The sequence below is a fragment of the Cyprinus carpio genome, chromosome B9, assembly GCF_018340385.1.
Source record: "Cyprinus carpio isolate SPL01 chromosome B9, ASM1834038v1, whole genome shotgun sequence".
NCBI lineage: Eukaryota > Metazoa > Chordata > Actinopteri > Cypriniformes > Cyprinidae > Cyprinus > Cyprinus carpio.
This window is the reverse complement of record NC_056605.1, coordinates 21,415,391-21,429,263: the sequence shown is the minus strand read 5'-3', so window position 1 is coordinate 21,429,263 and position 13,873 is coordinate 21,415,391. Positions and strand designations below refer to the sequence as shown.

Below are 13,873 nucleotides of genomic sequence, written 5' to 3'. Positions count from 1 at the left end.
ATTGATGCCAGCTGGAGGCTGTAATGATCGTGTGTGCTCTGCCCACTGCGGAGAGAAGCACAGCAGGCATTGCATTGGGCAGCCCGGGGCTCCTAGCCACACGGACAACAGATCTCTCCACTCCTGCTCCATCAAGCTTTGCCCTGGCAGCAGTGCTTTCTGATTAGCTGTGGCAGCTGTGGCCAACAGGGCGGTGTGCCCAGCTGGCACAGGTACCTGATGTGGCTGCTGCTCTCAATAAAGAGCTGCTGACACCAGCTGGCCACTAGAGGACCAGCAAGCAGAGGAAAAAGGGAGAGATGACATCATCACATATAGAGCCATATGCACATGTTGGTTTTGAGTTTATTTATGGATCAGGAAGAACTGATGGATAATTGTTTTTGAATACAAAATATATATATATATATATATATATATATATACTCAGGTGTGCACATCCAAAACCAAAATCAATAAATGAAAAGGATGTCTGCAAACACAAATTACATCTCCAGATAATTTATTAATAAAATAGTGCAACTTTTCATCCAGTTATGTGTTCTTCATTAGAGATTGTGCCTGACACAGCCTTGACTGGTAAAAAAAAAATAGTAGTAAACTTTCTGGAGATATAATTTCACTGTGCAGACATTTATCCTTTTTTTCAATGCCCTTGTTGAGATGTACCAGTGTGACTTGATATATCTTTGAGAAGTGTGTGTGTTACACACATAACACTTTATTTATATAACATGTTTTACAACAATTTTTATAAGTGTTTTACAGAAGCATGTAAATAGGTTCCTAAACATTCTCCATTTCGATGTATCAAATTTCCAGATTTCTCTGTAAATTTTTCAGACCATATTTCAGACCATTAAATTCACAATCTGATACTCTCCCAAAACTGCAAACTTGTGTTGGTATGTCTACTGAAATTTTGGTACTGTGACAACACTATTTTGTAGTATTGGGAGAGTATTGGAAAATATGTAAGAGCTGTGGTACAAAATGTTGTCATTTGTTCCTTAAAAGACAGAAAGTCATACACTTTTAGAATGACATGAGTGTAAGTAAATGATGGCAGAATTTTCACTTTTGTGTGAACTATCCTTTGTTTGCCAATATTGTATTTTCATGGTCGGGAAAATTCAGCTGAGCATCTCTTCTAGTGCCCTTCCGCTTCTTGTTGTCTGTGAAAATTAAGTTTGAAAATGTTCACCGTCCTAGCATATTGTATGTATCATCTTCAGTTATTTGCTGTGGTAAATGCGTTCTACAGTGTGTGTAGTTGTATGTGTGTGTGTGTGTATTGGCGCAGACAGGAAATCATTAGCGCTGTCTGGGAGGAAAGGTGCAGAGTGACGCAGCTCTAATGGAAGCTAAGGTTGCTGTTTGCTCTGCCACCGACCCCTGGGGAGCGCCTGGAGCATCCATCCGCCTGTCTGTCTGCTGTCCCCTGCTCTCTGCCTGTCTCCCTGTCTCTGGCTCCCTCACTCTTCTGCTCTAGAGCTCAAACACCATGACTTCCTCCTCTGCTTTGGCTTTCTCTAGTTTAGTGACTCGTCACTCTGATCTCACATCAGTTTGGCTTTGCTCACCTCACAAGTTTGTTGATTTTCTGCTGAAAACCAAGATGCTCTTGAGGCAGTTCTGTCTAGTTTACAAAGCTTCGTCTGACCTGAGATCAGGTCTTCCCCTCCATCTGGAGGTTGCACTGTCAGACAGGGCAGTTCTTCCCCCCACTGTAAGCTAAACAGGTGTTTGGTTATTGCCCTGTACCGTTGTGGTTTGGCGGTTTATTATTGCTCGAATCTCAGCAGTGTGAGTTAGCGGGGGCGAGCACATGTCTTTGAACAATTGCCTCTTTCTGTGATGCTGCCAATGTATTGTTTTTCTTAAACCACCAATGAAGGGAGATTGTCAGAACAGAGCAAAAAAAGAGACGAGGAAAACGGCACATTACCTTGGAGGAATCGCTCACAGTCAGGCCAAATGTTGAGAACAGATTTGTGTAGACATCTTTAATATTTACTTTTTAAACCTTTTTTTTTTTTTTTTTTGCAGAAAGTTCAACTCCTATCTTGAGAAAATGTCTCTTTGAGACTGCATAACAGTATATTGTTTGATTTTTAAATCAGACTGTGGGTTATTAAAGTCTTTGCATTTTAAGCTTATGGCTTAGCCAGTCAGGATGCTTGACAAAGCCCCTGCAGACACATCTCGCCCACTTAAAACTAGCAGAGAGATTTACGTGAACTGCAAAATTTGTCGTCTTCTGTCTCAAATTTGAGACCACATTAACCCTAAAGCCTACTGTATCATATTTCATATGCACATTTCTAAGGCCTCTAAATTATCAGCATGATCAAAACTTTGCCGAAAACCTATTGTACGCAAATGCACTACGTCGTCTACTGGTTTATTTTTTGTAGCAAGTAAAAGGCCTTCTAGTGTCACTGACCCTTCAGGTTGTTACCCTGAATGTAAAAGTCTTCACGGTTAAATAGCTAAACAAGTCTGTTATAAGAATCAGAGACCAGAGACAGGAGTTATACTCAGTTAAGCCTGTTTTGGTGAAAGACACATTGACTGACATAATAAGACCGCAAAAGTGTCCTCTTATAAGATCAAGAAAGGTCCACTCAACCTCTCCGTCATACTGATGATAGGTTGAAGAACATGTTAGGCAGAAAGAGTTGTGTGTGGTGAGGGAAGCATTAGCTGTGTGAGATGGAGATGTGGGGCCGCTGTGATGGCTTGTGGTCAGTTCAAGTATTAAGATGGAAAGAGGAGAATCAGTGCAGGGCAGCAGGTAATGAAGTGAAGGCGATGAAAGAGATTCTGAAAAATGTATTATTGTTTCCACAAAAATATTTAGCAAAACAACTGTTTTCAACTGTTATAATAATAAATGTTACTTGAGCGCCAAATCAGCATGTCAAAATGATTTCTGAAGGATCATGTGACACTGAGAATTGGAGTAATTTTCAGCTGCTGAGAATTCAGGAATAAATTACACTTTAAATTTATTAAAATAAAAACAGTTATTATAAATTGCAATCGTATTTTACAATATTACTGTTTTACTGTGTTTTTGTTTAAATGCAGCCTTGGTGAGCATAAGAGACTTCTGAACTTTTGAACTGTAATTTCTTTATTTGTTTATTTATTGCATTCTGAACAATGCATCAGTCTAAGAATAGAGATCTTGATAAGGGTGGCAGCTGTAATCAACATTTGAACATAAATTATGCTAAAGATATCCAGGGGTTAAGATTCAGTTTGTTTGATTTTTTTTTTTTTTTGAGGTTGGGAACTGTGGTGGTCTTATACTGGTGCGTGTTCAGTAAACATGTATACACCTATTCCATTTGTCCGGAAGGACAAGAAATAAAACAAATCCTTTGTACCGGCGACTTTTGATCTGACACCATGTAATCCATCTCAAACTGTGGTACTGTAGGTGGCCTTCTTTTGACTATAACATCTGTTGGAGTGGTGCAGTTCTGCACTTCTGTTTGTTTTCATGCCATTATGGGAGTAAAGAGAGCTGATGCACGTGTTTGTATGGAGCACCTGTCCCATGATGCATGTGATATCTTTTTTCTGTAGAGCTGTGTGTGTGTGCTGTGAGTGCCTGCGCTCAACAGTCTGGCGATAAGAGACTGAGGGGAGGAGAAGTGAAATGAGCTGCTTTATTCTGCTGAAAATATGCTAATGAAATTCACTTAGGCTTTTTTCCCCAAATGTTTGCTCTCTTCTCTGAAGTAACGATTGATTTGATATTTTTTTCCTTTCCTGGAGGGTGCTTTCCTGAATTGTTCTTCTGCTACAGGGATCATGTGCCACGCGCATGAGCTAATGTTTTGCCCACTATTCGAAGAGTGTCTCAATTTGTGTGCATGCATACTTGAAATTAAGGCATGTGACTTGTTGCATTCCCAGCATCAGCTGCCAAGCATTAAAGATGTCTGCTGTCAGTGGTAGTGGTCTAGAAACACTCATTTTCTTTTACCTTCACGATCTTGCTAGAGATCTTATCAGGCATCATACTGTACTGTAGGTTTGTTTCAAAGTTAAATTTTATAATTTCATGGAAAGACAATCCAAGAATGCACTGTGATAAGCTCAAGATATGTACACAGTTTTGTGTCTTTTTGTCTGATTTTCAAATACATTTTTTTTGCCTCAGGTTTGTACTGTTGTGATTTACTGACAGTGATATAAAAAGCCCAGATTTTATATTTTATTAAAAATATACTAAGGCAGTCAACACAGTAATCAATTAAGCCAGTGGTTCTCAAACGTTTTGCAGTGGTGTACCCTCTAGGGAATTTAGCCTAACATTCTTCTGAGTACCCTCACTTAGACTGCAGTCACACCTTTTCCATTATGGGACAGTATTTGTCCCATTAAATTGATTTACAGGTGCATTTTTACTGTTATAGAGGCAAAGTTTTTCTAGCCTTATTAAATGTACGTTATGTTTTATGTCATATTCCATTAAGTGTATTATTAATATAATAAATAAATTAATAAATGATGGCAAAACGAAGTGATACTTGTAGTTTCAAAACTAAAATCCCCAGTAGGTGGCTGCTATTCAGTGTCTAATGAGCAAGGCGTCGCTTCATTCATTCATTCATTCATTCATTCATTCATTCATTCATTCATTAATTCATTAATTCCTTCATTCATTCAGTAACAAAGCAAATAGTTGTAGTTATGAAAGGGTTATTAATCAGTACTGACTCTGTAAATCATTCAGAGCTGCAGATTCGTTCACTAACGAAACACCGATGTTGCTTGGAGACGCACACCAGGTCTGTTGCGGATATTTGTTGGAACCATTATTTTGTTCTGTCACAGATTTCGTTGGAACTATTAGTATTTCATTGTAAAATATACCAAACAATAATTGACAATATTGTGTTCAAAATTTGGGTTTTTTGTTGAACTGTTATATAAAATCAATGTCACATTTGGATATTCAGGGAAAATTGCATTTCAGGTTCCAGAGCGAAATAAGAACGTGACAGTGTTCGCTTTATAAAATGTATCTAATAATCTTTTATATTATTGAATCTTGAACTCAAGTTGAACTGCTAACACTTTGCAGTTTTAAATTATGCCCTACTGTAAGTGACAGGTATTTTATTTTTCAGTGATTTGTTCACCACAGCGTCTCATGCGCACGTATTCATTGCAAACAGCATGGCCTGTTCATTATTAAAAAAAAACATAGAATCACCAATACAGATGAAATGTTACACAATCAATTTAAATAATCTGTAGTCTGTGCCGTAGAGCGTGAGCCCCAGTCCACTCCAGTGCGGAACATTTTTGTTCATTATGATTTTTTTTTTCCATTGATATTGGAACGTACAAAGCCCAGTTAATTTAATAAACAATTGTTTAGCTTCAAATTGTGCTGAATGAGAGCGGTACGTGAGTCCATACTTTCAGTTCCATTTTAAATTAGGTATGGCTTGTTTATAGCTATTCTGGGCTTGTCTGCTTTCCTGGGCATAATAGGCTATATTTTATTAATAAACTGTGTACCATATTTTGGTTTTATACAGTCTTCGTCCATTAGCTTCCCTTAAGCATTTTCTATTTATTTTTTATTTATTTATTTTTTATGGGGGAGAAAAAGCTTAACGTTGCATTCATGGCTATCTGCTTTACTGACAGTAATGCCATTAATAAGGTTATAAATATTACAATTGTTATTAGTATTAATAGTATATATTAATACCGAATTGAGCCTCCAATGTCGCTGTTATAGTACATTAAGGCACATTAAGCATTTTAGAATCTCCCAAAACCATGCCGGAAATTATAAGCAAAGCTACATTTGAGTCCAAGTTTAAAATAAAACTCTTCTAAAGCTATGAACCGCTTCATTGTGAACGTACGAGCTGTATGAACCACTGACTTACAAGCTGTAAAGTAAACAGGAAGTGTTTGTCCGAACTCATCTGGTTTTGCGAGAAAACGCAAATATCTTTTGCAAGAGAGCGCAAAAGTTTTGCGAGGGAACATAAAGTTTCTTGAGGGAACGTAAAATCCACACACCCCAAAAAAGTTTTCCACCACCATGTGCCCTTAGGGGCTCCTTAGGTTCAATTCCTATGGGAAAAGTGAATGGCTAAAAAAATAAATTACCCAAGGCAACTGAAAAAGAGGACAAGTATGTTAAACTACGTATGTAAATACTAGACGACTCTAGGTAGTTGTAGATGTAGACAGCAAGGCAGCACTCTTGGAACAGAGCTGCTCAGTCTCTGACTCTTTGTACCAGCAGCATAAATAGAGCAGTCAGCAAAAGCAGTCTCCACAGCCCCTCAGTTCTCCAGTGTGTGTTTTTTGCAGGAAGTAGGTGGGTGGTATGTGAGTATTGATCGTCATTTGTTGTCAGAGATGGGGGTTGGGGGAGTATGTTCCCCTCACAGCCCTCCTGTTTCTCCACTTCGCTGAAGGCTATTATATCCACTCACTGGGCCATGGACAAGCATGCTGTAAAACACATGACATTTACAGTACTGACCTCCTTTTGTGATGAATCCCCTTTGTAAGGGCATGGAGGGCCGTTCTTTAAATCACATTCCTGGGATGGATGGGGATTCTGGACTGGGGGTCTTTCATTTGGAGCTAGACTGGCAGGGTTGTATCATGCACATAACTCACCTGCCCCAGCATGCCTGTCTCTAAAGGCCTTTCTCACACATGTGGGTGACCTCAGCTGCTTGTATCCAGGCTGACATTGTATTTTGATTTGTTACGGCTGAGCATTATGGGCTTGGAATATCAATCCTCTTTCTTTTCTGTAAGGCCATTATCCCTTTAGGTCTGTCGAGATTACATAATCATCTGTTTGTGATTGTTTGGTGCACTTTAATTTCTAATCATGTATTGCCAACAGAATGGAATCTCAAAAAGTACTTTTTTTTTTTAAGCAGTTCAGTATGAGAGTGAACCGTCTGAGTATGCCATCTGAGTTACATTTATTTATTATAATTTCATATATATTTCAAATAAAAATGCCATGATTACTTTTTTTTGCTTGTCAGTTTAAAAATAGTTTGACTTTTACAAACCCTGGGCCAATGCTGTTCACAGAGCAGAGGAGTGCAGTGCACTGGTTGCTCTATCGTGCAGCTGCACTCCTCCAAGGCTTCCTGAATGTGCTGTGGAGAGCCGGAGCAGTATCATTTCTCTCCGAAGGCCTCCTTTACACCCTCTGCATCCAGCTACCACTGATCATCCGGTCTCCATTGTGGCTCCAGTGGCTGTAATCTTTGTAAAATTAGCTTCCGAGATGCAGATTTCCTTTTCTTTTTGTTACATTTCCTTTTTGAATTAGCAGTTTGAGTGGGTTTTTATTCGAACCCATTTTTTCCCCTTCTTCGCCTGTCCTAGATGGGAAGCGATTTAGATGATGATTTTCAGTCTACAGCAGTTGAAACTCAAGTGTTGGAATGATGTCAGCGTCTTCATCATCTAGATTTACATCACACTCTAATGAAATCTCTACTGCTCTGTCTGTGAACACAATCAGTCAACCCCTTTATCACTTACGGTTAAATATCAGCTAATTCTGTCTGTGGGACGTTCTTGGACGTTCTCAAACACAGTTTATTAACAAAAGCATTGGGCACTGTTGAATACAAATCGGTTTCATATCCAGAGTTATTAATAATAAATAATATTTTTTTTTTTATTTCCCACCTCTGATTTTAAAGACACAACCCTGATGCCACATACGAGAATGTTTTTATAAAACTAAAGCACATTTGATGCAATTTATCAACAAATTGTCGTAATTCTATAATTTTTTGGTAATGCTCAGTTTGTTAGAATTATTAAAACTACCATTACAACATTTAGCTAAAATCCACTTAATGCCACTATTATTTTGTTAAGCAGTTTAGATGAATTTACAAGACACTCCCATGCTCGACAGAACATTTTATTTCTGGAATGCAAGTTCCTCCTATCTCTTGTTCTCTGTTTTACTACCTATAGTGCCCATATTTACTTCTCTCTTTGAAACACTAGAGGAGTTGACTCAGCACTGTGTTTATGGTGTTTGTTTTGAGTGGGGATTGTAAACATTAATCAAGACCTAAGCAAGCATTTAACATTCTTCATTAAACTGCCACATTGCTTGTTACAACAGTGAGGTCGTTCCATTTTCCATTTGTTTTATGCATTGACCTTAGCTACGCATATTGACACAGTACATGCACTAATTCATGTACACACACCTGTGCACACACAGACCCTTTGCCTAATGTATAACGAATGCTATTCTTTCTCGACATGCTATGCTTTTGAAATGACAAGGAGTGGCCTTAACATGGGCAGCAGTGCCATGCCCATTCAAACTGAAGGGGGAAAATTGGATTTTTAATGAAGAGGAAGTTGCACAATTGTCATTACAGCGATTGCACAATTGCAGTGTGGCCATGTTTCACCGACATGCAACCCTGAGCTGCAGGTACCCACGCACACATGATGTCTGAGGACTTATTTTCCACAGGAGAAACCCTACACCTACGCCATCATCTCTTGCTCACTGTAACAGATACCAGTTCTCACAAAACACCAGCGTTCTTCCCGTGCCAGCCTCCCTGCTGTCTGACCGATTCTCTCATCCTCCACTATATCCTTTTCTGTACTTCTCTTTTCTCTCATCTTCCTGCGTCACATCTTTCTCTGTGCTTCTTTTCCTGTTTTCACTCTTCGTTCCTTCCTCACCTCATATTTCTGCCTGCCAGCACATCTTCTCCTGTCATGCACTGCTGCAGAGGACATCTCCTCTGTCCATCATTATTTATGATCGTTCAGCACTCTTGCACAGAAAGACACTTCAGTGAAATATTCACCTGCTGAACTTGCTGTAAAGTGGTTTACCCAGACTTGTGTATCCTGTGTATGTGACCTGTACCCGCTGTTCTCATGTCTGCACTGGTCTTATCTAATCTGCCTGCTTCTTTCTGGCACCAAACATGGCATCCCTGCTGCGTGCTACAGCATGTCGCTGCTTGTGCTTGTCATCTATAGCAGCTGCTGGGAGCGAATGGCCGATGCATATTTACTGCACCATTTCGGTTTGCAAAGGCTCCTATAATGCTATGATAAATCAGCACAGCAGGGCACCTCAAAGGTTTCTCTCTGCACTGGATTTGTCAAATGCATTTTTCCTTTTCACTGAATATAGTGAGTTTAGTGTTTCTTTGAATAGCCCACCAAAAAAGAAAAATTCCCAAAGTTCCCATTGACACATTGATTCAATTACGTCCCTGTTTAATACTGTAAAGCTGTTTGGAAACAATTGCTGTCATATGAATCACTATACAAGTAAACTTGAATAGACATGACCAAGATATCTCCATTTATTAGTCAGCAGAAGTCCACCGAATGACATAGCCCAGGTCTTTTGTGAAAACTACAGATCGTATGCCAAATTTTTGTACCCCTGCTCATGGATAGTCTGATTCTACCCAGTAAATTATGGTTGTTGAAGTTTTCCTACCTTGTTTATACCACAGATCTTTGTTGGAAAGAAGATTTCGAGACTGGGCCGGTAAGATATTTCTCAGTCAGCATTATTTTCTCCCACAAAAGGAACAGTCAGTTTGTTTAACCTGTCAGTGGACATCAAACTCCATCGCCACTCCTTCAGGACTTCAGGACAGTTCAGATAAATGCATACTGTCTGATGCCTTGAATAAACAGATCAGTGCATCTGAATGTTTTTAGCGTTTGTGGTTGGTGTTAATACATCACGTCATTTATGTAATGTCTAGGGAACGTTTATGCCAAAAACAACATGAGGACCATGACAGATTGAGTATATAAAGCCTATTCAGATGTTATGGTGCTTTTGAGTGTCGTCTATCCACAGTTCCAGCAGTTTAGCATGGCCGAGTCCAGCTCTGAGCCCCGCGTGGCTGCACCTCGGCTCTCTGCCAGTAAGCAGCTTTGCGCTTCACGCCATCTGTTCCGACAGTTTGTGTTGGGGAAAACACAGCCCCTCTCGCACCCGTATTAGCAAGATACATTGATAATAATAAGCTCTCAACCACCTCTTCAATTTGCATTCTTCTCCAGTTTATATTCTTCTCCTTATTTATTAAGAAGTGTCTGTTTTTTTCTTGAAGGTCAGCAGACTGGTGTAAGTCGCAAAGAACATGAGATTAGATTTTCTTTAGGTTAATCGTCGTAAACCAATTATTCTTAATAATATGACAACATGTAAAGTCATGTTAACACCTTAAAACCATGTTGATTTATAATGTTAAAGTCATACAACACATAGATGTTTTTTTTCCAGCTCCCTGGTTTTTCTTGACGTCTGATTAGCTACAGCAAAATGATGATTTCTACATCTCATGTAATGTGGGTGTGTATAATGAGCTGATTTTTGATTGAGGTTAATTCTCTGTATCACTCGGTGGAAATTTATTGTTATAAATCCTTTATTGTTACTGTTATGGATGGTCTTGCTGGTGTTTCTTAAAAGCAATGAGCGACAAGACTGATGGTGCACCTATTCATCGTGACATGCCAGACAAGACCTTTTAACCTTGTGGCTTATTGCTTTAGTAAATCTCAGCAAATGCTCTGTTTAAAAACTCAGTTACTCGTGACTTGTAGGACAAAACTCCCCAGCAGTCGGTGTGTTTGTGTGCTTTTTAAATTTTAATTGTGTAAGTTTGAGTGAATGAGAGAGGCTTGATCTGTGTACTTGGCTAGAGCCGTGTGTATGATTTGCATGGCTCTATCTGAAAAATACTGCCTTCTGCCCAATGCTGGCAGCGTAGATAAATACAATTTTATATATATATATATATATATATATATATATATATATATATATATATATATATATATATATACATATATATATATATATACATATACATATACATACATATACATATATATTTACATACTGTTCAAAAGTTTGGGGTCAAGATATTTAAAAAAAAAAATTAATAGTTTTCAGCAAGGCTGCATTAAATTGACCTAAAGTGACAGTAAAGACTTTTTATGCCTTCAGTTATAGCCACAATGTAGCACTGCTGCTCTCCAAACACTCCTCCCTTAAACTCTGTCCTCCACACGTTCACTGCACCTGCAGTTCATTAACAGTTCAGCCAGAGAACTCGGATGACAGGAAGACAGCAGCCAGCCTGAAAGTGTTCTCTGCGGAGAACTGACCTGGGAACTGTACAGAGAGAGGTTCTGACAACACATTTTTCATAAAGTCTGTCTATTTTTATGTCTGCAAAATCTGTAGGTCAGAGTGAACTGGGTCGTCTGTAATGAAATGTAACTTGTGTACCTGAGGAGGAGGGTGAGCAATTCTTACCAACTCGCCAGCAGTATTTATTCTCGCTAGAGAATAAATGTCAAGCTTGAAAATATGGCCACGCTGCGCTTTAAATATGTAAATATCACACCAGCTCATTTTCACTCACTGTAGAGGAAAAAAAAAAAAAAAAAATATATATATATATATATATATATATATATATATATATATATATTTTTTTTTTTTTTTTTTTTTTTTGTACAAGAAAAGAGATGATCTGATCTATCAAGCTTGAAGCTAAAGCCTAAGAATATTTACATTTGGATTAAGTTATATTAATTTGTGTCTGACTTATTAAATTTTTATTTTATTTGCATACTATGAGAATTAAAATGTTCCTCTCTTTAATGTCTCATTTACTCAGATACATTTTTTATGTCCATGGCCGGTTTTATTTTAATTTTTAACTGATCGACAGATCTGTTGACATCAACCCATTGCACACAAACAAGCAAAACATGCTCCAGAGGTCTCTCTGCTGCCATCTTTTGTCAGGCCTGCAGAAACACTCAGAGCTCACGCTGAGAAGGGTTAAAGGCTTTGGGAAATCAGATCACAGTTATTCACAGAGAGCCAGTCTCTCCCCAGCCTCCACTCCCCACTGTTCCTCAAACACTCCGTCCGCACAGAACATTCATATCATTCAGTTCTTCACTCCTAGAAAGAGGCCAGGCTCTTTACTTGAGCCACTGATACTCAGCTTGTGGCTGTCGAGCCACGTACGGCTCTAATGACATTATTGAAACGGAAAATCTCACTTGTGGCTACTTGTTCTTGCTACGTATTACTATCAGTTTGAGTTGTTGTTGTTTTTTTTGAATGAATTATGGCTGTGTAAAGATTAAATCATAATTTCATTAAAAAAATTTAAAGGTTTGTACATCTCATTTACTATAATTAAATTGCAACATGGCCTGTCTTTATCCCAGCATGTGCGGGACTCTAATTTACCTGTTTGTTTCCTTTCCAGGGGGCCGTTTAGTGTGGTACGAAGATGCATCAACAGGGAGACGGGCCAACAGTTTGCTGTGAAGATTGTGGATGTGGCCAAATTCACCTCCAGCCCTGGCCTCAGCACAGAAGGTACAGTAAAACACTTGTTTTCCTCTTTAGGTGACGATTGTGAGAAGAATTCATCAGCTGTGACCTTTCCAGAGCTCAGAATACATATTCAATTTTATCTCATGAATAAGCACTGAATTCTTTACATAGAGCTGGAAATGAACCAAACAGGATGTCGGGGTTTGTGTTGATTTGATCAACCACTCTCTAATCAGGACGTTTTGAGAGGAAATCCTAAATGTCTACACCACCAACTCACCACCTAATCATCTGCAGTTTCAGTTCGTTGATGTGAAAATAGAAGAAGTGCTGCCTCTTCGAGAGTGGACAGCATGTGTGTTTTGCTGAGATCATGGATAGACCTGCTGATCATACAGTAAAGAACATTACAATGGGATAGAGTAACCTTGAAGACCTGACTTATTGTGCTCTAGTGTGCTCTAGGTTTTAACAGCAGAACGCTTGAATGTTTTCAATGTGTGAGTCTTGCTCTCAGTGTGTGTTGCTTTAGCTAGATGTTTCTAAAAGCATCTACACAACAGGAGCGTTTTTTTTTTTTAAACAACAGATTATTAGATTATTAGATGCAGATTATTATTTTTATGATTTGATGACACTGAAGCCTGGAGTAATGGATGCTGAAAATTCAGTTCTGGCATAATTTTTTTTTTTAAATATATATATTTTTTACTATTTTTATTTATATGTATATATTTTGGGATATGGGGTGCCATGCTGCGTTGGTGTTAGTTCCACACTAGTCGACTCAAAAGAACTGTGTAAAGGTTGTCACACCTGAGAACCGTTTCCCCCCCAACAATGTCATCCTCTTCTGTTTAGATCACATTGACTGATTAAGAGTTGGCTAAACGACTGCCTCTTGCTCTCATTTTCATGTCACATTTCATCTTCCTGTGTTGGCAACAGATGAATGTGAAGCTTGTCTAAAGGACAGGAGTTGTACATAAACATAAATAGACTGAATCGAGATGGTGTTAATGAAGTAACCTTACCCTCTTAATGTTTGTGGTATGTGTTTGTGTGTAAGATTTTGCAAAAACATCTAGTGGACCTTAGCTAAGTCAGCTAACAAGACTGACTGATATACTCTGTGTGTGCAGTACTGAGGTTGGAGTCTACAAGTCTCCCTTGAGATAGTCTTAGTGTGAATGTGTGTAAGCATGGAAACATAGCTGAACAGTTTCAGCGTGAATTCTCTGAAGACTTTCTCTGAATTTCTTTGGGTAGGATGTTAAGAACGCATGCATGTGAGAAAGAGATCTTTGCCCAGGGCTTTGTGTTATCTCAGTCCACTGCTAAACCTCTGTCTCATCTCTCCTGGGTTTCACAGTCTCTGCAAACACTCTGCCCACCTCCCATCTGTCTTCCTCCTATGTGGGAGAGAACACACTCATGCTGGTATTTCAGAATCTACTTTAA

The 13,873-nt window shown here is 38.8% G+C and overlaps 1 protein-coding gene across 21 annotated transcripts in view; it reads left to right on the top strand.

Annotated features, from left to right (window-relative positions):
• The window catches only part of LOC109055356 (peripheral plasma membrane protein CASK), a 149,859-nt gene that overhangs the window by 67,581 nt on the left and 68,405 nt on the right, over positions 1 to 13,873 (top strand). For all 21 annotated transcript variants that reach the window (XM_042731531.1, XM_042731514.1, XM_042731532.1 and 18 more), the window contains exon 2: positions 12,342 to 12,454. In XM_042731531.1, coding sequence (XP_042587465.1) covers positions 12,342 to 12,454 — 113 coding nt within the window. The remainder of the gene's footprint in view (positions 1 to 12,341; positions 12,455 to 13,873) is intronic.